General features: G+C 41.4%; 2 protein-coding genes across 10 annotated transcripts in view; one reads left to right on the top strand and one right to left on the bottom strand.

Annotated features, from left to right (window-relative positions):
* On the bottom strand, nucleotides 1-27511 carry UTP18 (UTP18 small subunit processome component). Of its 3 annotated transcripts, none has more exons than XM_061615997.1 (14): nucleotides 27465-27511; nucleotides 15818-15945; nucleotides 14881-14976; nucleotides 14135-14214; nucleotides 13175-13263; nucleotides 12601-12726; nucleotides 11967-12141; nucleotides 6743-6843; nucleotides 6011-6101; nucleotides 5455-5578; nucleotides 4582-4756; nucleotides 3981-4123; nucleotides 2162-2206; nucleotides 1-398 (listed from the first exon to the last, which is right to left on the bottom strand). In XM_061615997.1, the coding sequence occupies exons 2-13, from the start codon at nucleotides 15877-15879 to the stop codon at nucleotides 2182-2184; spliced, it is 1287 nt and encodes a 428-aa protein (XP_061471981.1). In that variant the 5' UTR covers nucleotides 15880-15945; nucleotides 27465-27511; the 3' UTR covers nucleotides 1-398; nucleotides 2162-2181. The 3 variants fall into 3 exon arrangements, with proteins under 3 accessions (XP_061471981.1, XP_061471979.1, XP_061471980.1); XM_061615995.1 differs by lacking the exon at nucleotides 27465-27511 and adding an exon at nucleotides 17877-18567; XM_061615996.1 differs by lacking the exon at nucleotides 27465-27511 and adding an exon at nucleotides 17907-18564.
* The window catches only part of MBTD1 (mbt domain containing 1), a 78838-nt gene continuing 70143 nt past the window's right edge, over nucleotides 19143-27837 (top strand). For all 7 annotated transcript variants that reach the window (XR_009761294.1, XR_009761295.1, XM_061615987.1 and 4 more), the window contains exon 1: nucleotides 19143-19218. Coding sequence is in view for 5 of the 7 variants with exons in the window: in XM_061615987.1 (XP_061471971.1) it covers nucleotides 19198-19218 (21 nt within the window). In the remaining 2 variants the exon portion in view is untranslated. The remainder of the gene's footprint in view (nucleotides 19219-27837) is intronic.

Here is a 27837-nt window from a genome sequence, read left to right on the forward strand (position 1 = left end):
CACCTTTTACAAATATGTATTTTATTTCATTTTCATACAAGAATCAACACAATATAAAACTTCCATAATAAGTAACAAAATTAAGCACGAGTCATGTTACATTTTCCAAGTATATCACAATTTATATCAGCTGCAATTATTTAATATGTATCTTCTGTTCTTTTCAAAGTTATCTTACGGAGTCTCTCCAAAGTCATCCATGCATGAACGGTGGTTTCCAATGATGTTATTCTTGTGCCACATAGATGATGAAACTATACTATGTTGCCTGGAAGTTGTCTTTAGTTGGTCTTAAGTTATTTTTATCCCTTTTAGTTTTCCATTGCAGTTGACCATATTTGCTGGTACCATTCAGTCATTATGTTGGAAATCAACCCTTTTTTTAAAAAAGTTGCATCCTGCAAAAAGCCATTTATAGCTTGTTTATGAAGTTATATCAGCAAAGCATTTAAGCAATTAACAGTATTAAATATCTAGTGAAATCAGTAAGATTTATATTTAATCTTTTCTAGAAAAGGTAACCAAAATCCACTTATTCCAGGATAAACTGCCCAGGCCTTTAGGGAGCGATGAAATGTATGATGAGATTTCATTTTTGCTTCTGTGGTCTGATTTCTGATTGTTAGTAGTTTTATGATGCTGACTTATTTTGTTGTTATTTTTATTGTTAATTGTGATTTGAATGCAATTGTTTACTGCCCTGGGACTACACTGTTGTGTAACACAGTCCTATGCATGTCTACTAAAATCTCATTGGGTGGTATTCAGTTCATTCCTACTCAGAACAGACCATTCATCAAAATGAATGAATCCAAGTTAGTCGTGTCTATTAATTTCAGTAGCTCCACTCTGAGTTGGATTAGCACTGAATGTCACCCAGAGTTCAGCTGAGTTGATCCCAAATGTGCACAGGATTGCAGCCAAAACTTTAAACATACCATGTGACCAACTCTTTAAAAAAAAAAATTAAGTGAATCCACAACACAGCTAAGCCAGTTAGTACCTTTTCAAATGAATCTGAAGCAGTTTTAGACACACCTCTTTACCCTCACCTTTGATACCCACGATGTATATTTTCAGGACCCACCCTATTCCTGTGACTGAATTTGTTTTAACTGTTTCTAATACTGAGTTTCAAATTTTTGTAACCCACCCTGGTATCTGCTGGTGAGGGGTGGGTAATAAGTTTAATTATTATTATTAACAGGTAAAGCTTCTGTATTTTGCTAACAATTTAAGATTAAGTGCCTTGGGGTGTATCCAACAGTGTTGCTCAGCTGATGGTAACAGTTCCATCAGCAGAACAGGGTGGGAAGGAATGTCCAGCTATTTTCTCTCCTCTGCATCCATCCACAATGGGGGGGGGGACCCTCCAGAGCAGATTTGGGGGTGGCGGTGTAGGAATCACTAAATTTGCTCCCTCCCTGTTCTGTTGACAGAAGTCTTACCATCAAGCTGTACATTGCTGCTGGACAAACCCCCTTGATCTCATCATCATGGAACAGATGAATATGAAGACAGACATTGGGTCTTAGTTGGTTAAGCAGCAAGGAAGATGGTTAAATGGTCATCTTCAAAACTAATAATGGGTTGTATTCAATGTAGGCGCTACCATGAATGTCCTGGTTGCACAATGATTTCTCCTTGCACAAAAGAACATTTCCCCCCTCTCCTCCCCTTGCATGTTGCCTAAAAACATTCTGTATTTCCCCCCAACTCTCTGGAGCAGCTTTGGAGATGGTGCAGGGAGCGCAGGGGGGAAGAGGGAAAAAAACTCATTATACTGCAAGTATTTAGTTGAATTTCACCCATGAAATTAAGCTTGTATAACCAGAAGATACTGCTGAACACTCTCTTCTCGTAACACAACGGAGAAATGGTAATGTTTGGGCATTTTACAACTTATATGACAGCGTGGACTCCTCTGCCAACGATCTGTATTTAGCTGTTCAGCCTCCTGATTTTTTTTTTTTTTGTGGTGGTGGTGGTGGTATTTGATTCATGGTCTCCTAACTTCACTAACCATCAAAATCTCAACACCATTGTGCACACAGAACTGCAGTGAACCAAACTTCTTTCTGACTCTGATATTGCAATAAGAAAATGTAAATTATGTAGCCAGCAATTCCCTAGCAGTACTTCTAATTCAGTTGATAATTACCTCAGTCTAAAGTAGTCAGTTTAGAAATCTGAGTAGTGTTTCAATCTGCAAAGTTAAAACAGAGTTAATATGCAAGAATTTAGGAGTTATTCCCACAGAACAAGACAACAAACCAATTTGTTTTAGCTGTTTAAATTATCTCACAGTACTTTTAAACTATTTTATGACAGAGTCCTGATATTTTTTTTACCTACCGTCATTGTATCAGGCTAGCTGGTAGCATTGTATATTCTCTTTAAAAAAGAGAAAAGGCAAGCAAGAAGAATGTAAGCATTTTTATCTGAGAGCTTGCACAATTTTCACATGTTAAATAAACTCAGTCTATGGGAAAATCCAGCCAAAGTTAAGAAGTTTTATGGATGCAATTTTATCGCTTTATATGATTTCATTGTGCTCGGGGTGAATAATTTTGCATGTGCACCCTGTAAGTACCATTTATTTTAATAGGAAAGATTTAAACACATAACTCTTGCATTAAATTTAACAGCATTTAAACTGTGTAATGTTGGCTGAATCATGCTGCTTTGGAAATACATTAATTTCAAACTTGGGAAGTTCTCTTAAAATTTGCTTTTCATCTTGTACTACGTCAAATTAATTTACACTGAAAGACTTTAAAAGACATACGTACACTAAGAGCCACTGTATTATAATGTCAATTGTAGCTAAGTATTATTATCTTGGGAATACAGCATGAAGGAATATTTTTCTCCCCACCTTATACCAACAACAGTATCCAAAGTCCATTGTAAGCTCACAATGATGTTGGAAAGATAAAGTTGATCATTGTAAGTACTCTGCACTTTGTAAATGGAATTATTATCTCAGTCTATACCAGAAGAGACAGTGCAGTTCATTTATGTATGATTAATACGTGAACTCAAATTTTGTCCAGGCCAGTTTTATTTTATTATGATTAGGTATGAAAGGCAATGGGCAATATTCATCTAAGTTTATGTCACGGGTAGGGAACCTTTTTAGCTCCTGTAGGCCACAGGTGGGCAGGACAACCCACCTGTCAATCAAATGCCACGATGTCACAATTGGCAGGTAGGTTGTCCCATGTACCTGTCCAAATCCGTTGCGCAGGGTTTCCAAGCACCCGGCAGCCAGTGTTTGGGAACCACAGAGCAAGCGCCATTGCCAGCCTCATGCTTGGTGCTTTGTAAAGTGCTGAGCATAAGGCTGGCAAAGTGCTTTTGTCTCCTCTCTCTGTCAAAAGTGCCTTCTGCAAAGATCAACAGAAAGTGAAACTTCTCCCACCCACTGCTGATGCTTGTAAAAGGCACCTTTCTCTTTCACTTGATGGAGAGGGGAAGAAGTAGTCTACCTTTTATAAGTAGTCTTCTTTTGATGGTAATTAATAAAAAGATATGGAGAGGAGAGGGGACTCTGGGGGAAAAGGAGTGTGTTTACAGCAGCACCAACAAAGGGAGGAATGTAATTAAACAATAAACTGAAATCTTGTTTGGAGAACAGAGCTTAAACAGGGACCAGAGAAATGCGGTCAATAAAATAAAATCCCTCCTTCCCCTCTTGAACATCCAGGTTTTGCAGAAAGGAGTTCATAAAGGAAGGAGGAGGAGAAGGATTGTTTTGCATTTTCAGGAGATCACTTTTGTTACAGTGTGCATCTGGAAAGCAGGCTCTGAACATTATCCACAAGAAAGGGGGTGAGGGTAGGGAATGGACAAGTGGGTGCTAAATCAGTGGGTCTACTCTGAATGTGACCAACATTGTTAATAGTATATGATACCAATTTGAGGCAATCCATGAGTTAAATATCATCGTAATTCCATCAGCATGATTTAATACATACCTATACAATAAAGCTTTGCCTTTGCTATTTGCTATAGAAAAATATCCACTTCTGGGTGAGAAGTCCATGGAGTTAGCTAAGTATATTAGTTTTCTTCTGAATACTGGAAAATTTGAGAATACAGTAAATGAAGGAATGTGGACCTGTTAGGCAAAGTGGGAAAAAACAGTGAAACAGAGGGGCGGGGAAAGTGAAAGCACACTTTAATCCGTTACACATATTTAAAAAACTTCTTCAAACACTAATTTCTATAGCTAGTCTATGACTCTGATCCCAAGAGCTTCACCTTAAGCAAAGGCTTGTGCACACCTTGCAGGGCTTTCGAACTTTTTTCCTGAAGCTGCCCATATGGCATTACAAGTTACTTTTGAAACTTCCTGTGTTTTAAAGACAGTCTGTGAAGATGTTATACATATAATATACATAAAAATATACCCTACAAAAGGGTCTACAATAAGTCTGTGACAGTCATAGTGAAAAAGTTTCTCTATACAAAGCCCATACAGTGAGAGAAGTTTGCCTCAGGCCATAAAGTACAGGTATTTCAATCTTTCTTTGGTTAAAAACTAGCTACTAAATTAAGCTTACAAAAAATTCTTACCAGCTTTACTGCCTCATCTATTTTATTAGAAGCCATTGCCAATATTTCAGTTGTGGAATTGAAGGATAACGATGTAGCAGGTGTGACTAAGTTCATTATAGCTTTAAGAGGTTTAGGACTTGTTTCTCTGAGACAATTATCCTGGGCATACACATTCACAACTCCAGAACTGGAACTAGAAAGAAGGCCATAGTTTACAAAAACCTTAAACCATAATGAAAACCAGTAGTCTATTAATGTTCATGATCCAATGAATGTCATTTCCTATTGGCTATACTGAGGAAAACTTTACGTGTAACTACAGCAAAATATTATGAAAGTAAAAAATGAAAGCTTTAGTTTCATGAACTTCAGACTTAAGTTTGGAGAAGGGAGGGTTCTACTGGAGGAAGTGGCAAATCCCCCATCTCCCTGTAGCCCCTCACACCACCCCAGTATTATTCTGGAGGGTCCTTAACACTCTAGAGCAGCTTTTCAGGGGACACACGATCTGCTGGGAGAAGGAACAAATGGTGACTATTACCTTCCCTTTCTCCTTTTATAAACCTTGGAACGTGAACTAAAAAGTATTTGCAACCTGACATATTGGAACTTCTTTTGCAGTATATACAAAGATGTCTCACTAAATTATTTGTAGGTTTTACCCTTCTCTGAATTTGGCCTCTTTACAGCACATTCCTCAGCATGTTTGTTCAAAACAAAGTTCCACTAAACTCAGTGGAGCTCCAGTATGCCAAGGACTGCACATTAGTAAAGCCTGACTACCCCCAAAATTATCTGACAGCGGCTCTAGTGTATACAGAATTGAGACACCCATTTACAAGATTCAAGAAAATGTATTAATCTTAAAAGATTTGCTTTGCTTCCACTTACCCACATGCCACATATTGGTTGTTTTTGGAGACAGCAATAGATGTACCACGCAGACATCCTTCATCAGTAAATCTGTTCAGACATCGTCTACTTTTTACATCCCATATGAAAACTTCACCCTCAACTGACACAGAGAAGATGTTAAGTAAAAGCAACACATGTACCTATGACTTAGACATCAAAATGCTGGATTTAGAAAAAATCTGATAAACTGAACAGCGTGACAGCACAGCAAGAAATAGTCCTCACTACTACCCAAAGGTTACCATAACTATTTCTCTTGTAATTTTACATTAAAAGATACAAACTTGTAAACTGTGCATCATAAAGAGTCAAAGGCACAACTGCTTCATCGTTAATGGGGAAGTTGTAGCTGTGGAATGTATTGCTCAATACATTTTAAGGTATGCTGCCATGGATGCTAAGTAGAAAATTAGCCTATAAATACTGCCATTACTTCTACAATAGTAACGACAGAGGCCAAACAAAGTCTTTCCCCAAAGAACGTACACCTGCAAAAAATGAGGCTGCACCTTATCAAGTCTGAATGACTTACGAGAATGTGTGAAGACTTTGCTGCTGTCTGGACAGAAATATGATTCAGCAGCCCTCCCATTTATTTTCATGCTCCCAACAAACTCTTTCGTCTAAAATAGACACAATCATTTATCAACACAGTTAGTCACAAGATTGTTAAGCAAAACAGCCTGGTCTCACTAGATATATTTGCCCTTCAATAATCTCCAGGAAACAAGGTGGATGGGGGGAGGGGGGATAAAATCTCAAAGGAGCACATTTTTTTTTAAAAAAATTGGCTGAGTATGTTTTCAAATATACTCTTTCTTCGCACACACTGTGTTCCCTAGTGTACTGTTTGGTTGTCTCCTTTCCCTCCTGTTATTTGTGGCTTTCCTCCTTTGGTTTAACTTTTTCCTTCTACAGTCTCCACCATACTACCAGCTTACTCATTATTCAGATAATCTGTTTAATAAAGCCTTTCACAACACAAAAAGATGATACACCACTACCAGTCACCACTATTTGGATTTAACAAAATCAGAATAAGTACTCCACATCAGCCCCGTGACCTGCCTGCTGAAATGGATACTCCTGAGCAACACGGATGCTATGCGTGAAGCATAAGCAAACAAAATGCTGTGTAGTTTTATATTAGCATTAAAGTGTATCAACTACAATTCATATTAAAAGATAATGCAATAACTAGCCAGCAGAACTGCATTGCTGTCTGACCTTAAAATGCTTACTTTCAGACATTTAAAGATTTTACCTTCATTGTTACCAAATGCAGATAGCCTGATGACCCACTAAAGAGCAGGAATCTTCCATCTGGAGATACCTCAAATTTTCTGACAATCTTCTCCTCTAAACCTTAAGTTCAAAAAAAGATGCATCATATATTTCCAGTATATACAGGAGCTAACTTTCCACATTTACAATTAACCTACCAATGCAATCCTACACACATCTACTCAGAAGTAAGGTCCCCTGAGTCCAAGGAGACTTTCTCCCAGATAAGTGGGTACAGATTGCAGCCTAAGGCATAACAAGTCATCTGTTGTGCATACTCATAACATGGAATAATAGGTCCCTTTGTAAGAAAAGTTGTAGATTAATCTGAATGATTCATTGCTGCTACCTATAGAGAACAGGAAAGAGATTTTATGGGAACTTTCATGAGGCTACGTTTTTGCATCAATAATAAGGAATCTATGTACAGCCTTAATCAATAGATTGACCTGGTTGCCACTTAAAACTTTCTGGTTGGGCTGCAGATTAACAGAACCTTTGCCCACTTTCCCTTATCTTCTCACCCACATTCAATTAGTGCATCCTGTCGGCATAAGCATCTCTACTTGCACAGTGGGACTTTCCCCTCTCTCTTCCCTCCTTGCCCTAGAACAGGTTTAGGGGGTGTGCATGGGGGGGGGTCCCATTATGCAAGTAGAAATCCTTGCGCTGATGGGATCATGACTAAGTGCTACACTGGATACAACCCAAAGTTACCTGTTCCCAGCCCACCTTGAATACAGCCTCCTGGAAAGTTATCCTTCTGTTGCTCCTGCTTCATCCTCTTAATTTAGAAGGAGCAAGGAAGATGAAGGAATGTCTTAAGTTTAATTGTGGATGAGATGCTAAGGGGAAATTAATGCAATTGTGTGTGATTGGCTGAACAGCCCCCCCACCCGCTTATTCCCTTTCTCCTCTCATACAGAGATAAATCTAGGCAGAGGAAAATGATGCCACCACCTTCACCACCACATAATTCAAAGTGACAAAACACTGTGCCAGGAGCCACCAGTTGCTGGCCCTTTCTTTGCAGTTAGCTCTACTCTAAGGCTTGCATACCCCAAACCCTTTTTGAGCCACTATCCCTTTCTTTTGGCAGTGCCATCAACCTCTACTCACTGCGCTCCTCCCAATCCCCTGGCTTTAGTGTGTGTGTGTGATGTATCATGAAAGAGAACTTCTGATGTACTCATTTACCAACGTCATGCCTTGCAGATATACATTTGACATGTAGAGCAGTCCTGATGAAACTGCTTCTGCTGTGAATATCTGCCACTGGACCAGGTGGCTGGGATATAGGGCAGGCGCACCAACTCTATGAAAGGACTGCTTGGCTACCGTGATTCATACATTGGTAACTTTACAACTGGACTACTCTAATGTGCTCCGTGCAGGGCTTCCCTTGGGATTCCTTGGGACACTGCAACTGGTGCAGGATGCTGTGGCCAGTTTATTGAGCGAAGCACCTTGATGCTCAGGTATTACACCTGTGTTGAGAGGACTGCACTGGCTGCTAATCAGCTACTGGGCCATGTTTAAAGGTATTGCTGTTAACATAGAAAGCCCTGAACAACTAGTAACCAGGTTACCCAGAAGACTACCTGGCCCTGTAGAGAACGGTAAAATTCCTTGGATCATCTGGGAAAATTCTATTCATGGTACCACAGCCCTGCAGAATATAATAGATCAGTAACCAAAAATGAGCATTTTCTGCTATAGTCCCTGTACTGTGGAATGCCCTCCTGTGCCACAGATGGAGCAGCAACCATCAGTTGCTTCAAACACATTGTAAAGACTATCTTTTTGCCCAGGTATTCCCTGATCCGGACCGTTTTTCTTTACTTGGATTCCCTGAATTTGTGTTTTTATGCTCTTATACTACTTGTTTTATGGTGTATTTTTCTTTTAATTGCACTGTTTATTGTTTTCGTTGTACACTGCTATTTATTTGATTTATATCCCGCCCTTTCTCCCAGTAGGAGTCCAGGGCAGCAGTTTATAATTTATTTATTATAAATTTATAAGTTTATAAATGCTCTTAGATAAAAGTGCTTTTCCTGTCCTATTCAGAGGAATTGGACTAGACAGATATGGACTAATTGGCATATTAACTACTGGACTTGTCAATATCCCATCTGCACTGGAGACTCCCTCCTCTAGTCCTATCTGGAACTGGTTCGGACAATATGCCATGAGCTTAAGAGATGGGGCCTTATCAAGAACTGTTTTTTTGGCCTGATACATTTATTAAAGATTTATTAAAGACCTATGGGTAAGATCTTGTTGCTGGGAAGGAGTCTATTTTCATTAAAAAGAAGTGATCTCATGCTGGAGACACCTGTGTTATCTGGAGAGCATGGTTTTCTAAGGGCAGAGCTGGGGCCTGCTAAGTGGAACCTCTTGTTTAGATGTGGGAACGCAAGTCTGCCACAGCACTGGAATGTTCCAGCTTAAAATCCTTGGGATTAGCTCTTAGGATTCATCTTAATTGCTATGCTTTTTACAATAAAGCTAGCCTCATCCTTTGTTCTGGTGCCCTACAACCTTCCTAACACATTTGCAGCACCTTGCATTCTGTGTCCCTTGGGTCCTAGTGGGGTCAATGATTCTATTCTCTGTTTAGTATGAATTAAAGCTAGGATCAGTTAGTTTATATATTTCATTCTGTTTTATAATTGCCAAATGTATTCTTAATCATGTTTTCTAACTATATTTCTTATTGGTGCTCTGGTTCTCTTTTATGCTGTTATTCTGAATTGTTTTTAATAAAGCTACCTCATATTTACTGGTGTATGTTCTTTTAGATTCAAGCTTTGGTACTAAATCGAGCTCCATGGCCATCTTGGTTAACTACTACTAAGTTGTTTGCTTGTGGCACCAGGAAGCAGATGTTTTGTTTCTTAACTCTTGCTCCCTCTGAAATCCCAGGAACATCTGGTTTAAGGTCTGAGAATCTCCTGGCCCAGACTGGAGGACATGTGGCAGCGTACAACCTTGCAGGGTTGTTTTCATAGCGTGGTAATTGGAACTGCTGGTGCCTACAAGAGCTGGTTCTCAGGGTTTTGGGACCCAGTGATCTTGACAGGCCTGACCTATATACGAGAAACATTATTCCTTTCTTGGCATTGGTAGGTTACTTCCATCCAGAAGTGTAAAAGAACTAATGTCGCATGTTCTAGGAAAGGCAAACAGGTGGGCCTATATTTATTTATTTATTTAAAATATTTCTATCCCGCCCTTCTACCCTATAACAGGGCACTCAGGGCGCCTTACAAAAATAAAATCAAACGTACATAATAAAATTGTAAACAGTAAAATCACAAAAACATTAAAATAAATTAAAATACATAAAATACAATACACACACACACACACACACACACACACACACACATAGGGGTGGTATTAAATGGACTACAAAGTTCAACATGAAAAAAATGAAATAGACTGCCTTCAAGTTGATCCTGACTTATGGTGACCCTATAAATAGGGTTTTCACGGTAAGCGGTATTCAGAGGTGGTTTACCATTGCCTTCCTCTGAGGCTGAGAGGCAGTGACTGGTCCAAGGTCACCCAGTGAGCTTCATGGCTATGTGGGGATTTGAACTCTGGTCTCCCAGGTCGTAGTCCAACACCTTAACCACTACACCACACTGGCTCTCTAAAGTTTAATGTAGAAGGCATAAAATCAGTGTCAGGCTCTACCTTCAGTCCCTCCCAAAGGCTCTCCGGAACAAGATTGTTTTCAGAAGTCTCCGAAAAACCAACGGGGAGAGAGCAGAGTGGACTTCTTGGGGTAGGATATTCCAAAGCTTGGGGGCCACAGCTGAAAAAGCTCTCTTCCGTGTGCCTGTCAGTCTAATATTTTTTATTCCAGGCACACAGAGGAGACTAGAGGCAGATGATCTTAAACCACAGTCAGGTACATACGGGCGTAAGCGGTCCCTCAGGTATATTCGTCCAAGGCCGTTTAGGGCTTTAAAAGTCAGAACCAGCACTTTGAATTGGGCCCAGAAACAAATTGGGAGCCAGTGGAGTCAATAAAGCACAGGGTTGATATGCTCCCTGTGCTGTGCTCCAGTTAACATTGTGGCTGCTGCGTTTTGAACCAACTGTAATTTCCAAACTGTTTTCAAAGGCAGCCCCACATAGAGTGTGTTACAGTAATCAAGCCTCGATGTCACCAATGCATGTGTCACTGTGGCCAGGTCAACTGCTTCCAGGAATGGACGCAGCTGGTAGACCAGTTTGAGTTGGCCAAAAACACTCCTGGCTACTGCTGCCACCTGATATTCAAGCAGCAGGGCAGGATCCAGGACGACTCCCAAACTGCGGACCCGCTCCTTCAAGGGGAGTGCAACGCCATCCAGAAAAGGTTGCAACCCCGTCCCTGGTGCAGTTTTTCCCTTGACCAGCAGTACTTCCATCTTGTCTGGATTAAGTTTCAGTTTGTTAGCCCACATCCAGCCCTTCACAGTCTCCAGGCACTGGTTTAGGATGAGCACTCCCTCCCTACAATCAGGTGGTAGGGAGAGATAGAGTTGAGTGTCATCAGCATATTGATGACATTGTACTCCAAATCTCTCCCAGCAGTTTCATATAAATGTTAAAGAGCATGGGAGACAGAATAGAACCTTGCAGTACCCCATAGCCCAATGGCCAGGGGGTCGAGCAGTAGTCTCCCAGCACCACTTTCTGGGTCCTGTCCATTAGGTAGGACTGGAGCCACCGTAAAACAGTGCCTCCCAATTCCATCCCAGCTAGATGGCCCAGAAGGATACCATGGTCGATCGTATCGAAAGCTGCTGAGAGGTCCAGCAGCACCAACAGGGATGCACTCCCCCTGTCTGTTGCCTGGCATAGGTCATCAAGCAGGGCGACCAAGGTAGTGTTTGTTCCATGACCAGGCCTGAAGCCTGATTGAAAAGGGTCTAGATAGTCTGATTCATCCAGGCTGTATACAAGCTGATGGAGGATTAACTGACAGCATAGCGCATGAATGATCTACAGTAAGCCTTGAACGGAAGCAGTTGTTCATTCAGTAAAAGCAGCTGTACAGTGACAAGTATAATACAAAATATTTGCCAGGTCTTTTATGTGTCTAATCCAAAAAAATATAATTGTATTTTGAGCCTTATTGAAAGTTATTCTAACCTACTCAAACTATATGGGTATAAAAACATAAACAGCAGTGAAAACCTCACCTCTGATATGGTTTATAGGAATTATTTTTCCAGCCATCATATCATATATATAGAACAACTTCTTGTGTACGCTAGTGGCAATAACCTGTTCTCCATCTGCACTGAAACATGCTTTGTACACTGGAAAGCCTTCTAAATGAATGCTCTGTATCTTTGGATTAGTGATACCATCCACCTTTAAAGAGAAAAAAATGCTTTTACTTTTCACTTCTGTATGGGCATATTTTAAGAGATTTCTAAATGCAAATACAACAAATATCTAATGCCAGCCTATCTTGAATTTATATACATGATTAAAAAAAATAAGTCTTGCAAAATATACCCCCCTCTCCAAATGATAACTTTATAACTCACAGCCCTGCATGTGCTTGGGACTGCTACTTCCTGCTACTGCAGACAAAGCACCACAAGTACAAGGCACTCCTTCTGGCTCTGTGCAAACCATGGGGAAGCCCAACTTGCTTGCATGTTCTTTTGATAGTTGCAAATTTGGTATTTTATAAGCTGCTTTCAGCCCCACACACGTAGGCATGCATTTATAATAAAGTATGTCTTAGCCAATCAGTTCCTAAAACAGGATACAAGACGACCACCAAAGCAGAAACGATCACATCTTACAAAAAGTATTCCTCACCTGGAACAGTGATACAGACCGATCAAGGCCAGCTGTCATAACAACTTGAGCAGAAGGATGGAACTGCACAGTTGTCAGTTTTGCATCTGACTGGCGTTCGTTATTAGCAGGCAAGCAGTTTTTCATCTGAAATGCAGGGTAAGAACATGCATGGTCATTGTGAAGAGGTGTAACCACTAAGAAACAGTGCTTGGAAATGTAAAATCTAGGAACTGTGGCATCCAATGCTGCATGAGTGGTGTTAAACTTGAGCAAATGGGACTTCACTTTCCACTCCTCTCCCCGTGCTGCAGAGGGTCCCTGGGGGTATGCACGTGTGCAGCATAGAGAGAAGGATGGATAAGTTCCCAATGATTTTTTTTGCCTTTATTGTTGAAGCTCCACATAACTATTTCAATCATATTTAAGAAAATTTTGCCTACTTATTCAAAGTATGGAAATTCTTTCAATGTATTATGTGAAGCCTTCCCTGAAACGAGTTATTTTTCTCATATTTTTAAGCCAGCTGCCTCAAAGCTTATGAATTCTAATCATGTACATATTGTGTGGATGAAAAAGAAATAGATTTTTGTACCTGTAAAATGCCTCTTGGTAAAGAGTCTGAAGCTGTTACAAAATTGCCTGTCTTGCGTAACAGATCATCTTCTTCTTCTTCACTATCATCTTAAGCGGAAAAAAAATTAAATTCTGTTTTACCTGTGCTTAGAAATATTAGGATACAGCCATATGAATGAGGTGGCAACCTAAAACTAAATGGACTATATGGAAAGAAGCATATTCAGCACAGAATCGCCTTGTGCTACATAAAACTTGCTCCTATTTAAAGTATTTTTACTCAACTCTTCAGCTAAGAGAGGCTCCGAGAGCTGCTTACAGACAGCTTCTGCCATCTGGTGAACAGTCTAAAACAAGTTGGGCAGAATTCAGGTTTGTGTAATCTACTTTGTTTTTCACCCAAACCTTGAGGTCTACCAACTGCAGCCAGGTGGAAAACAAGATGCTAAAAAGGAACAGGATGCCTCAGAAAACATGCTCAGTCCAGGAAATTGTGAAGCAAACTGACAAGTCCTTTTACACAAAAACCCGCTCTCAAGCCCCCCCCCCGCTGTATCCTTTTTCAGTGGGAAATTTTTTTTTAGCTATGGTAATTGTTAGATAATTGGGAATCAGAAACCCTTGCTGATCTACTGCAAAATTAGATAAGATGCAGAAGATCCTAATCTAAAACAAATGACACAAAAGGATAAAGGATTGGGCTGGAGGAAGGAAAAAAGCTAACTCAGGCACTAGTTCTTAGTTACACATTTCTTTCTGGCACGGAAGGGGGAGGCAAGCTCCCTCCAACTGCTCCTTTTTTGGCCAATAGATGGGGCCAGGTTGGTCTAACCCCTTGCCCGGGTGCTCTTGCTGGGTACGATTGAGACATCTTTACTCAGAAAAAAGTCTCACTGAGACTTTCTCTGCAGAAAGCATGCACAGGATTGCACTTTATTTTCTCGACTTCAATTCACATGACAGAAAGCCCCACATTTACCTTCATTTATGTCTTTTCTTACTTTCTTCTTCAAGTTCCTCACTGCCCAAGAAGGGGTTGCTCCCATTGCACTATGAAATCTAAGAAAGAAGAGAGTGTACTTTCCCGACTATTGTTACTTAAGATACAACCTTAATCATACATACAGGTAAGTCAAAAAATAATCAGTATATATATATATACTTATATAACTTATACGCCAGGCAAATTTGAAGGATGGAAGGAAGAGTGACGAGCATAAAGCATGTTGTACACAAGGAACGAAGTCTGGAACAGATAGCCTGACTTGGTCAGTTCCTCTCTCTCCCCAATCCTTTATTACACATACATTCACCCTGTGATGCAAGAGTGAACACCAGCTGTGCACATGCACCCCCATCACATCCGCATATACTGCTCCCCCCACACCGTTTGGTTTAATTTGAACCATGGTTGTCATTTTCCCTTTTCCTCAATTAGCTTTCTGTATATTGGGAAGTAAAACTTTGTAGCAGCATACAGAAAGTTATTTGATTTTTGCATTTTATTATGTACCTAACTACACGTAGAAGTCTTCAAAAGTGCAAACTGATTTATCAATTGTCTGTTTTGAGAGAAAACATAGGAAGGCTGCTTCTAAAGAGAGCAGATTATACACAAACTTTTTTGCATTGAAGTAGGTTTCTGATGCCATAACTCAAAACAATCTTTAAAAATGTATTCTCCTTAAGATTGTATCTCTTGTCTATGTTATTATTAAAACTCACTGTTCTTGAAGTCTTCTTTGAAGTTTTTCTTTTATAAGCTTCTTTTCTGCATCACTTTTCACCATGTTTTTCCGATATCGATGGGTCATGTCAATACTGGGAAAACATACACTACATTTGCACAGTTTCTTAAAATTATTCATTTCACCAAGATGATCACTTTCCAAATGAGAGGAGGTAAGCAGCTTGTATTTTATGGTGCAGTGGCACATAGTTCATATTATGTCATGTAGCAGAATCTGTGATGGAGCGGCTAGAGTGCCAGAATAACATCAGGAGATACAGGTTCAAATCCCCACTCAGCCATGAGACTCAGTGGGTGACCTTGGACCAATTGCTTCCTCTCAACCTAACCTACCTCACAGGATTGGTATGGGGATAAAACAGATGGGGAAGGACTTTGTAAGTCATCTTAATATTATTAGGGAAAGTCAGGCTATAAATGCAATTTGTCAATGTGCGTCAATCAGCTGTCCATGTTTCCTTTCAGGTCATGACCTAAAGTTGTTATTTTTATCAGCAATGGGGTTCCAGTATTTCCAAAGCTCTTAAAGAAGAGGACAGCCATACTTCTTTTTTTTAAGTGCAGAAAGTATGCAAGTTAATATCTTCACTAAGAAACAACAGTTAAGATAGGCAATATCCAACTGTACAAATGTGACTTTCCTCTCCAAACTTGAGGGGACATAGGAGGCTGCAGGGGGGAACACAGGAAAAGTAAGTCAGAGGTACATCTGCTGGATCATGCCCACAGGATTTAAGATGGTTACACTGCAATCCCAAACATGTTAAGTAAAAGACAAGTCCCACAAAGTTCAGTGTAACTTACTTACAAGTACAGCTTTGTTCTACCACACTCCAGTCTCAAGTCAATTTACAAACGGGTGTAATCATGGCTTACTATGACATGCAAACACAACTTATGAGTGTTGCTTACATTTCCTCATCTTCATCATCTTCATCTACCCATGCTGGCTTTTTACATGGAAGGTCTTCCATTTCATTCTCCACTTCAGAGTCATCAGACTCTTCTTCCAGGAGATTCCCACTGACCACACTGCCAACCTTATGAAAAGAAATATATACTGTATTTTTCCAATCTTACAGTTAAAAAACAGTTACAGCTCAAAACCAAGAAAGTTTAACAATTTCCTACAAGTTTATCATTGTTTACTTCTAAACCATTTACCAGGAGATAGAAATTGAGACAACTGACAGGTCCAGCCTCAGCCATACTGTCACTTGAATCCCAAGGCAGTTATCATCCATGTGGTGCAGCACTTCCTTGCAACCACAAACCTGGGGACAAGTGTGCTGATGAGCAGCACTCAGACAACAGCTTTCAGAGTTCAGAAGAAGATAATATGCTGCGCTTGCTCCGTTTGCTGTCATGGCACAACACTCCCCCACTCTGAGTCTGCAGTTTCCAAGCAATATTCCTTTTGTTTTGGCCACTATGGTGGCTGGAAAAAAGTTTGTGTGGGTACATCTTACAAACGAAGAAGATCTTGCACTACAAAATGGCATTGATAATCAGCGCAAGTGCCATCAGCCATAACCAGTCTCTCTTCTTTATAGTTACTTTGTTGCCTGGAAATCATACATACAAATATTGTGAAATTTACACATAGCTTTGTCTGAACCTTGCAAAACTAGTTAATAAAATCTATGTGCCAGTGTAGTGTAGCCCTTCTCCTTGATAGCTGATAAGGAGTCTTGATCTCTGCTTTTACAATAGGAAGACAGAGTAAAGAAGAGCAAGTTTCACAGTGCCCCAATTCATCACATGAGGTAGGGCCTTAAGCCTGTCTGATGGTAGGACAGGGCTTCACAGTAACATGTGAAAACAGTTGTTGTTGTTTTTGCATTTACTTTCATTGTGGCTACTACAGTATGAATTTCCTGCCCTTTTCAGTTTGTCAGTGTTAAATTCTCCATAGTATCTGCAATATATTGGGAAAAACCACACTAAAATTGATGCTTCAGGTCAAACCTGGTGTGTCATAAATCATGTATTTGAATCTGGTGTTTGGGAGTCTCCTCTTTTTTAAAAAAAGTAACACCAGCTGCAGGATGAAAGGGTTAAAAAAACCCTGCTGTAATCCCAATAAGGACTGGAGCACCACAGTTAGTGTTACTTTAAAAAAGAGAGAGAAAGAGATGGGATTCAAATGTATGGATAACATCCCATCTAGTGTGACCTTCAGCCTATCCAACAACTTGGCATTTTTCAGTTACCTACTGTAAACGTAGAAGAAGGCATAATCCATCAGGATTGCCTTGCACATAAACACACAATGCAACTATTCCCTAATCCAAACTGATGAAGTTCCCACACAAATTTCAGAGGAATGGAGGGCACAATCTTCTGTAGAACTGAATGAGAGTCAGCCTGAAAGTGCACAAAAATACCATCCCACCACCTTATCTGTGAATGTTCTCATAAGGTTACCCTCAGAGTCTTAGTTTAACATTAAACCACACAATCTGAGCTATTTCCCCAGTTTTTGTACACACAGTAGTCTCCGTTTGTGATTTCCAGCTTCAAAAGCTAACATTGTTTCTTGAAGATCGCATCCCACAACAACCTGATTAGTACCTTTACAACCTCAGTTGTTTGAGTGAAATAGTCATAACTAAGAAGCAATAGGAAAGCACCACCTTTATCCGTTCTGTGCTACAACAGCTGCACCTATCTCTTCTGAACATTTGTTACTGAACTACTGGGCTCCTGCTGGGAGGAAGGCCGGGATAGAAATCAAATAATAAATAAATAAAACTATTGAGTAGAACTTGCATCTAGTTTCATGGCCCAAAGCCCGTTCTGTAAGACAGGCAGAAATTCCATAACACTAGTGAAACATTTGCCACGGTTATATAAATTCATCCTTCGAATTCCACCTTGCCAGAAGGCCCGGTGGGGATGTGGGCGAAAAAGAAAAAAAAACTAATGGAAAGAAGATTTCCTGTGAGGCAGGTTCTTGTCATCCAGTCACCTGAGAACAAAAGAGGCTCCCGCCCAATACCTGTGCGAATGGGCCTTGCAAGCGCCGCAGCAAGCTTTCTCCTTCCTCCGCGTCTCCGAATACCAGCTCCTCCAGGCCACGCTCCGCCGCGGGCTTCTCCGCCACAAGAGCCAAGTGATGAGCTCGACTGATCTCTTCCTCGGCGGCACCAGCGGCCGCCATGCGATCGACTTGGTCCTTCTCATCCGCTTCAGCCCACCCCTCCCCGACCCAAAGCCGCTTTCTCTCCATCCTCGCAACTCGGCGAGGTACAAGTCTTGCCTCCATGCTCCGTTCTGCCTTCAGGCCACAAACCGGAAGCGGAAAATACAACTCCGCTCACGTGATCAGGAAACGTCCTTCACGCTGAGTACCATATAGGTACACGCGTGCAAACACTTTCATCCTTCCTCTCTCAACGGACTCAGTGAAACGGCCGTGGCTTTGCTAGTTCCCGAATGAACGTGCGAGGCAAAGAAACAAGACAGAACACCATAGAGATCTGTGGGTTGACCAGCCTTTCTGCACTGGGCCTGTCCCGCCGCCCCCTTTGCACATGGTGATCAAATAGAGACCAGAATTACATGTTCTACTTAACATTTCTCTTTATCTCTATACCTCCGCTCTATTTCCCTTAAGAATCATTTTCACGTGACTTCTCTAGTTCCGCCTCTTTCACATGACGCCAATGTTTCAATGTATTTCTCCCCCCCCTTTCCTCATAAGAAATGGTCTCTTGGTGGGCTGTTCCATTAGTCATATGACAGTAGGGGTGAACGCATCTTTTTAAAAATAACGATTAAAGAATCCTCAGTAGAACGCAAACTGAGACGGAGAGGAGTAACAGAAACAGCCTATCAGACCATGAGTCAGTCACGGAGACCGTGTTAAACGCTTTGTCTCCAAGCGCCTTCGAGCACCAATCGCCAGTTTCCGCACCTTCTTCCACCTCATAGTTCAGACCTCCAGGATTGTACGGCGAGCGAGGACGATCCAAACAGCAAGGGGGCCAATGAGAGCGAGCCGTGGGCTGGGCCGGACTGAGCGTGCGCAGTGCGGTTATGTTAATGTTGTTGATATTCTGAGGCTTAGAGTTGAATGTCTTTTCTCTCTCACGCACGCACACACGCACTCTCGTTTTCCTGGTTAAAGTGAGAGGCTGAACTTTCTTCCTCTTCCAACCTGGCTCTGCCCTTCAGTAAGGGGAGGGGGGAGAGTCCGGGGGGGAGGGAGCTGAGCTGAGGGGGCGGGCGGGATTGGGGGGAACGGAGGTGAGCGGCGGTAGGAGGCATCCTTTGCCCATGAGGGCCTGATGGAAAACACAAAGGACCTGGTGAGTAGAGCAGAGCACCAAGCGGGGGAAGGGGTTTCTGCGGGGCTGGGGGAGAGAAGTCTGGTCTGGTTCGCTGCCCTGAGAGGTTTTAGGGGTCCCACGGCTTCGGGCTCTGGTTTTATTTTCCCGAGTTGGGGTGAAGGCTGGTGGAAGAGAGAGGCTATGCAGAGCAGTCTTGGTTTTTTTGTGGAGTGGGAGCGAAGGTTGGCAGCAGTGCTGGACTGAGAAATTCAAAAGGCAACGAGAAGATGGGATGTTCAGGGAGAAAGGATGCTCCGCATAGCTACCTCTCCTCTCTTTCTCGCCTTCTCTCCATTCTCTCTCCCCCCTCAACCCGGTGGCATGTGAAAACTGGCGAGGACTTGACAGAAACTTTTGCCTTGTGTTTTTGTGCCATGGGTTCATTGATGTCTATCTGATGCTCCGACGCCTTTTCTCGTGCCAATGCCTGGCTCTCGCATACCATATGCGCTGTAGAGAGAACTCTCTACCTTCGGTTTTCTTTTGTGTTCGCTCCTTAAACAGAACTGGAACTTCGGCATTGCCCTAGTAGTTAATAGTCAAAAAACGACGAGGAATTGTGTAGATTGATGTTATTTGGCCTTGTATTGAATCCTGGATAAACGTCATATAAGCTTTGCAACCAGAGGTGCAGATAAATGTTCAACAAATACTTCGTTTTGTGTTTTTCGTTTGACAGTTTTTAGAAGATTGAAAGTGGCCCTCGAGAGCATAGAGGAAATGTTTACGTTTGCAAATGATTAGCTGTTTAGAGGAAGGGGAAGCCTAGTAACTGGAGAGCCTAATAACCAGGGAAATGCCATTATAAGCTTTGCTTTTATTTATTTCTCTTCCTATGAGCCTTCCTATTTTTCTTTTCCTAACACTTGCACCAATCTGTAGGATTCTGCAAACAGCTTTGTTGCATAAAAGCATCCTGGAGCAGAAAATGAAGGCGGCAGGCTTGGCATGCAATTCATGTATGCTTTGTATCATTTAAAAAACACTGAATAGTTCTCACCCTTCACAGGGAAGGCTTTTGACATTAATGTGAAAATGAAGAATTTAAGGAGAAATTGCCAAATTGAGATCTGTGTGAAGTATGAAAGACATAATTGTAAAATCTAAAATACATTGACTTTTTAATGTTGCATTTGCTAATGACACTGTAATGCTGAATTCACCATCACTTTACATGAGTGTTGTTAAAGGCATCCTAGTTAATAATTGTGCTTGAAATACAGAATCCTTCTTGGCTTATTAAAGCCTGCCAGGGATGTATGACCGAGTGGATCCAGGGTGTGGTCAACGCATCTTTGTGGGAGGGAGTGGTCCCAGCTGCCCTGAAAGAGCCAGTGATCTAACTATTCCTGAAAAAGCCCACCCTGGACCCATTGGTTTGTGATAACTGTTGCCTGGTCACAAATACCCCCTTTCTAGGGAAGGTGATCAAGAGGGTTGTGGTGCAGAAATTGCAAGTACTCTTGGATGAAGCAGATTATGTTGACACATTCCAATCTGGGTTCAGGCCTAGTTATGGGACTGAATTGGCCTTGGTCGCCCTGATGAATGACTTTTATCTGGAGAAGGACAGGGGGAATGCAGTCCTGGTATTCTTACTTGATCTCTCAGCGGCTTGTGATACTATTGACCATGGTATCCTGAGCCAAATTAGTGAAGTAGGTATCGGAGGCACTGTTTTACAATGGTTCCATCCTACCTTCAGGGTAGTACTTAGAGAACAGCATTGGGTGATTGTCTTTCGGCCCCCTGGAGTTGTGTTGTGGAGTGTTGCAGGATACCATCTTGTCCCTGATGCTGATTAACATCTATATGAAGCTCTTGGGACCAGTCATCAGGAGATTTGGGGCGAGATGTCAGCAACAGTACGTTGATGATACCCAGCTCTGTTTCTCTGTAACATCTGAATTGGGTGAGGCCATGCAAACCCTGGACTGGTGTCTGGACTTGGTGATTGGCTGGATGAGGGCCAATAAACTGAGTCTGAACCGTAGCAAGACAGAGGCACTGTGAGTAGGTGGTTCCCAAGTTCGGATAATTGGTCAGTTGCCTGCTTTGGATGGGGTCATACTCCCTATGAAAGAGCAGGTTTGTAGTCTGGGGGTGTTCCTGGATCTATCCTTGTCACTAGAGGCCCAGGTGACCTCAGTGGCTAAGAGTGCTATCTTTTACCAGCTTCGGCTGGTAAGGCAGCTGCAGCCATTTCTGGACTGAAATAGCCTGACCATCATTGTCTATGCACTGGTAACCTACAGGCTGGATTACTTTAATGTACTCTATGTGGGCCTGCCCTTGTGGTTGGTCTGGAAGCTGCAGCTAGTGCAAAATGTGGCAGCGCAATCGCTTACTGGGGCAGGGTATTGCCAACATGTCACCCCACTGCTGAAAGAATTGCACTGGCTGCCCCTTAGCCACCGGAACAAGTTCAAGGTTCTAGTTTTGGTGTAGAAAGGCCTACACAGCTTGGGACCAAGATATCTGAAAGATCATCTTACCTCTTATATGCTCAGTTGCTCACTGCACTGTGCAGGTGAGGGTCTCCTGCAGATACCATCTTTATCAGGAGGTCCGTTCTGCACAACATAGGAAGTGGACCTTTATTATTGTGGCACTTACCCTTTGGAATTCCCTCCCCTTAAATATTAGATAGGTGCCATCTCTTTTCGGTGTCTACTGAAGACCTTCCTCTTTCAACAAGTCTTTTAAGTAGAGACCTTATCCCAGTCTGCTGGAATTGCTTTTAAAGATATTTTTCAAGCTTTTCTTTTTGAAAAAAGATGTTTTTAAACCTTCTGTAATGCATGTGGTTTCCTCGGCAGATGTGTTGATGTGGACATGGTTCACGGAAGCAAGAAGTTCTGAAAATGTCTGGATGCTGTAAGCCAGGGTGGGGAAACTTTGGCCCTCCAAATATTGTTGAACTATAACTTCCATCATTCCTGCCCATGGACGATGCTTGCTAGGACTGATGAGAGTAATAGTTCAGCAACATGTGAAGGACCACAGGTTCCCCGCTCCTGCTGTAAGCCAACTGGCTCATATTTTCTGATACAATGCACTGTCTGTACCAAATGTTAAAAAGTAAAAGTAATAAGGCAGCACATGTTAGCATGTGCACTTAGTCTTCTGGGCCACTCATGTAAGCTGCTGCACTGGCAACACCTCTGTAGGATGAGGACCAGTGATTATTGCGCTGCTGCATTATTATAATCTGTGATGGTTATCTATGGCTATGAGACAGCCAGAATTATTATTTTGGCTTGTTGGTTGATTGATGTGGTTATGTCAAAATGCTGGTCATTGACAAATGTTGCATAGCATCAGTGCACAAAGGTGTTATATGATGTGAATTAGGCAGAAAAAAGGTGGTGAGAGAGGTCTGGGATGGGAACAGCTTGCCTATATGACATCCCAAAAGATTTTTGGTCAGCATGAAGGTATCTCTGTTGGTGCAACACTACATGAATAATGTTTAGCACTGCAGCAAATTTTTATATTGAAGCTGCTATTATATTAAGGAAGCAGATCAGAATGTGTGACTTGTTGCTACAATTAATGCAAAACAAAACCATTCTGCACATCTTCACAGTCATACATAACTATAGAATTAAATGTTAGAGCTTAAAACTTAACTTTCTCTAGTCTCTAACTTTCTTTATTCTGATTGCAAGTGCCTTGGGATGAAGGCTGATTTATTTATTTAGAACATTGGTTGACTGCCCAATCAACAAAGTCATAGAATAGTAGAGTTGGAAGGGGCCTATAAGGCCACTGAGTCCAACCCCCTGCTCAATGCAGGAATCCAAATCAAAGCGTACTTGACAGGTAGCTGTCCAGCTGCCTCTTGAATGCCTCCAGTGTTGGAGAGCTCACCACCTCCCTAGGTAATTGGTTCCATTGTCATACTGCTCTAACAGGAAGTTTTTCCTGATGTCCAGTCAAAATCTGGCTTCCTGCAACTTGAACCAATTATTCCATGTCCTGCACTCTGGGATGATCGAGAAGAGATCCTGGCTGTCCTCTGTGTGGCAGCCATTCAAGTACTTGAGTGCTATTATATCTTCCCTCAATCGTCTCTTGTACAAGCCAAACATTCCCAGTTCTTTCAGTCTCTCCTCATAGGACTTTGTCCCCTGATCATCCTTGTTGCCCTCCTCTGAACCTGTTCCAGTGTGGTGTCCTGAACTGGACGCAGTACTCAAGAGGAGATCTAACCAGTGCTGAATAGAGGAGAACTAATACTTCATGCGATTTGGAAACTATACTTCTGTTAACCCAGCCTAAAATAGCGTTTGCCTTTTTTGCAGCCACATCGCACTGTTGGCTCATATTCAGCTTGTGATCAACAACAATTTCAAGATCGTTCTCGCATGTAGGATTGCTGAGTCAAGTATCCCCCATCTTATAACTGTGCATTTGGTTTCTTTTTCTCCTAACCTTTGCACTTATCCCTGTTAAATTTTATTCTGCTATTTTCAGCCCAATGCTCCAGCCTGTCAAGATCCCTTTGAATTTTCTTTCTGTCTTCCATGGTGTTAGCTGTCCCTCCCAATTTTGTATCATCTGCAAGTTTGATAAGCATTCCCTGCACCTCCTCATTCAAGTCATTAATAAAAATGTTGAAGAGCACTGGGCCCAGGATCAAGCCCTGTGGTATCCCGTCTGTTACCCCCCCCGTTTAAGAAGGAACTATTGATAAGTACTCTGAGTACGTTTCTGTAGCCGACGGTGGATCCACCTGATAGTTGTTCCAACCAACTCACATTTAGCTAGTTTGCTAATTAGAATATAATGGAGCATTTTGTCAGAAGCTTTGCTGAAGTTGAAATATATTATATCGCAGCATTCCCTCAGTCTACCAGGGAGGTTACCCAATCAAATACTGAGATAAGATTAGTTTGGCAGGATTTGTTCTTCATAAATCCATGTTGGCTTCTAGTAATCACTGCATTGTTATCGAGGTGCTTACAAACTGATCGCTTTATAATCTGCTCCATAATTTTCCCAGAGATTGATGTCAGGCTGACTGGTCTGTAGTTCCCATGTTCCTCTTTTTTGAAGATAGGGACAACATTAGCCCTCCACCAGTCATCCGACAGTTCACCCATCCTTCATGATTTTGCAATGTTAATAGACAGTGGTTCAAAGAGTTCTTCCACCAGTTCCTTCAGTATTCTAGGATGCAGTTCATTGGGCCCTGCGGATTTGGACTCGTTCAAAGTCATTAGGTATTCCTTGACTGTTTGTCTATCAGTCTTAAGCTCCAATCCTGCCCCTTCAACTTCATGTTTGCCTCTTTTGGGACCCTCTTGTGGGAGAAGACTGAGCTACAGTGGGAATTAAGCACTTCTGCCTTTTATTTGTCATCTGATATCATTTTGCCATCCTCATTGAGTAGCTGTACCACCATTTCTTTTCTTTGTCTTTTATTATGGATGTACCTAAAGAAAGCTTTTTTGTTTTTAGCATTCCTCACTAACCTCAGCTTGTTCTCAGCTTTTGCCTTCCTGACACCATCCCTTCAATTCTGTGATACCTGTCTTTTTTCTTCCTTTGTGCCCTGGCGTTCCTAACACTTCCTATATATGTCCTTTTTTGTTTTCAGGTCATCTTTAAGTGTTTTGTGAAGCCACATTGACTTCTTCTGTTGTCTTTCACCTTTTTTTCCTTGTTGGAATTGTTTGTCATTGAGCCTTTAGAATTTCTTTTTTTACAAACTCCCACCCATCTTGGACTCCTTTTCTCATTAGGAACGCTTGCCATGGAGCTTTGCATTGTTCTGAGTTTATTAAAATTGGCTTTCCTGAAGTCTAGGGCATATGTATGGCTACTCTTAGCTTTTGCTTCCTTTAAAATAAAAAACTCAAATCTAGTGTGGTCACTTTCCCCCAGAGTTCCCATAACTGCCACTTCATCCACTAAGTCATCTCTGTTGGTTACAATCAAGTCAAGGATAGGTGATCCTCTAGTTGCTTCCTCCACTTTCTGTAGGAAAAAGTTATCTCCAACATAGGTCAGGAATTTCTTGGAGGGGGCTTGTTTGGCACAATTTGTCTCCCAAAAGGTATTGGGGTAATTGAAGTTCCCCATCACTACTACATCATGCCTCCTCAAAACATTGCTAATTTGCTTTTCAAAATTTCCGTCCTTGTCTTCCCATTGCAATATTGGGTGGTTGGTAGTAGACCCAAACCACCAGGTTCCTTTTATTCCGTGTCCTATTTATTTTAATCCAGATACTCTTGGTGGAGCTACCAAATTCATTTTCTTGTATTTCTGTGCAGGGATATATATTTTTAGCATATAACACGACTGTCTCCCTTTCTATTCCTTCTATTCTTTTTAACCAAGTTATATCCTTCAGTTGCTGTATTTCAGTCATGGGAGTCATCCCACCAAGTTTAGGTTGTACCTATCAAGTCATATTTACGCTCCTGTATTAAAGTTCAAGTTGTCCTGTTTGTTTCCCATACTCTGGGCATCGTCATACAGACATTGAAGATCATGTGATTTATGGCCTGGCTTCCTTCCTAAATTTTTATGAAGATTATTAGTGGCCCCATTACAGCTGTTCCCTCAGTTCCTGTTATCATGCACAAGCCTTTGTCAGTTGTTACCACCAAGTTTATGTCTCCCCCCCCCTTAGGATTCAGTTTAAAGTTCTCCTGTTGAAGTTCTTCATGCTGTAGCCAAACACATTCTTCCCAGTCCTTGTGAGGTGCAACCTATCATTTGCCAACAGTCCGTCTTCCAGGAAATGTAGCCCATAGTCCCAGAATCCAAATGTCTTGCATTGGCGTCATCTTAGTTGCCAGTCATTCAACTGTAATGTTTTTCTTTTCTCGTCTACTCCTCTCCTCTAAGTACCAGAAGGATCAATGAGAAAAACTATCAGGGCCCCAAAGTCCTTGAATTTCCTTCCCGGAGCTTCAGTCTGACATGATTTCTTCGTAGCTCTGCTTGGCAGTATCATTCATTCCCACATGGATGAGAAGAGAGGGATACCTGTCAGTGGGCTAATCCATCCTCCTGGGAGACAGCATACCAGGCAAGTCCATGGATCTTCTCGGCATACTTGGATTTCAATCCTATGCTATAGGGAGTCTCCCACTACTACTACTCTTCTCTTCTTTTTGTCGTGGGGTGTGGTTTCATTGCCTCTGCTTGACTAACTTTCAGCCTCTTGCTTGCTGTCGTCTAAGGTCTTCTGTAATTCTTCCCCTGCATGCTGGCCTCCAGTCTCATCCTCAAGTGCCTGATAGCAGTTTCATAGTTCCAGTAGTGAAGGGTGTGTTCTAGCTCTTCTGCTCCTAACTGTCTTCTGGCAGTTCACAGAGTTCAATTTAAATGTTGATTTTTAATGTTTCCATTAAATAATTGTTTCCTCTTTAAAAATTAGCACAACCAGCATAAGAGCATTTAAAACTCAACAGAAGTCTGTTCCCTGGACATTTTGGGGCAATATGCATCTTTCTGTTCTTCAGTACTTGTTAAGCTTTAAGTTAAAGAAGAAGAAAGAATTCTTGCCTGTGGCCATAATCCTTTTTTAAAGTAGACAATTGATGCAGCAAACATTTAAGTGACAAATTCCAGAGTAGTACTTGTATAGTTATGCTGCAAATACAACAGGCAGAGCAGTCCAACTCAGGAAAAGGTGGCACAAGTTTTGCTGAAGCAAGAGAAGTCAGCATAAAGTTCTGCCACATCCAGTTGCCATTCAGGAGCCTCTGGGTTGGCTGAATGCCAGTTCAGCTGGGAGCTGCATGCAAGGACCAGAAAGTAAAAGTCTGCTCTCCCAAATACCCCTACCAGGGAGTAAGCCCTCTCCATTGACTTCTGTTGCAATTATTTTCTTAGAGACAAAAAAGAGAGGCAAGCTCTGGTGTGAAGTAAAATTTACTGTGTTGCTCTACGCGTTTCGGAAATACTTTCCTTCCTCAGGAGTTAAAACATTCAAACAAACTCAAATTAATGTTGTGGAGACAACACCATGGTCTTAAACATCAGAGAAGTACTTTTAGAGACTACATTCTGTATAAATCACTTAAAAAACATTTAATTTTTTTTCATTATGATATATCCCTGATCATTAACATCAGACTAGCATCTTGTAAAACCATATTGTATGGCTCAAATTAAACAGAACCTTGTAATAGCCATTACAAAGCAGCTTAAACATAAAACTCTCTCATCCCCCCAGAAAAACACAAAGACATTGTACTGACCTGTGAAACTATATTTCCTTGGCTCTGTCAAAGCAATGCAAATTCTTTATCGAAGCCCCACACTGAATACAAACCAAACTTAAAGGCTGCTAGTATCTATTCTAAGTATATAAATCAGCTCAGCTGCACAATCACTGCATTTGTGAATTTTACTAATCCAGCTAGTACTTACAGTGACTAACTAGCATGTACAGTTGTTACAGACAGTAAACCAATTTTCATATAGATCCCTTATTTCTTATTTTATTTAAACTCAGAAAAATCCAAATCCTCATTTAACCCTAGAGGTCCCAGACTTTTCAGAGAAATGATCCAGAATAACTCTCTCTTGCTGAGTAATCTATCATTACCCACAACTCTTTCAATGGCCCCA

Source organism: Rhineura floridana, chromosome 3 (genome assembly GCF_030035675.1).
Source record: "Rhineura floridana isolate rRhiFlo1 chromosome 3, rRhiFlo1.hap2, whole genome shotgun sequence".
Taxonomy (NCBI): domain Eukaryota; kingdom Metazoa; phylum Chordata; class Lepidosauria; order Squamata; family Rhineuridae; genus Rhineura; species Rhineura floridana.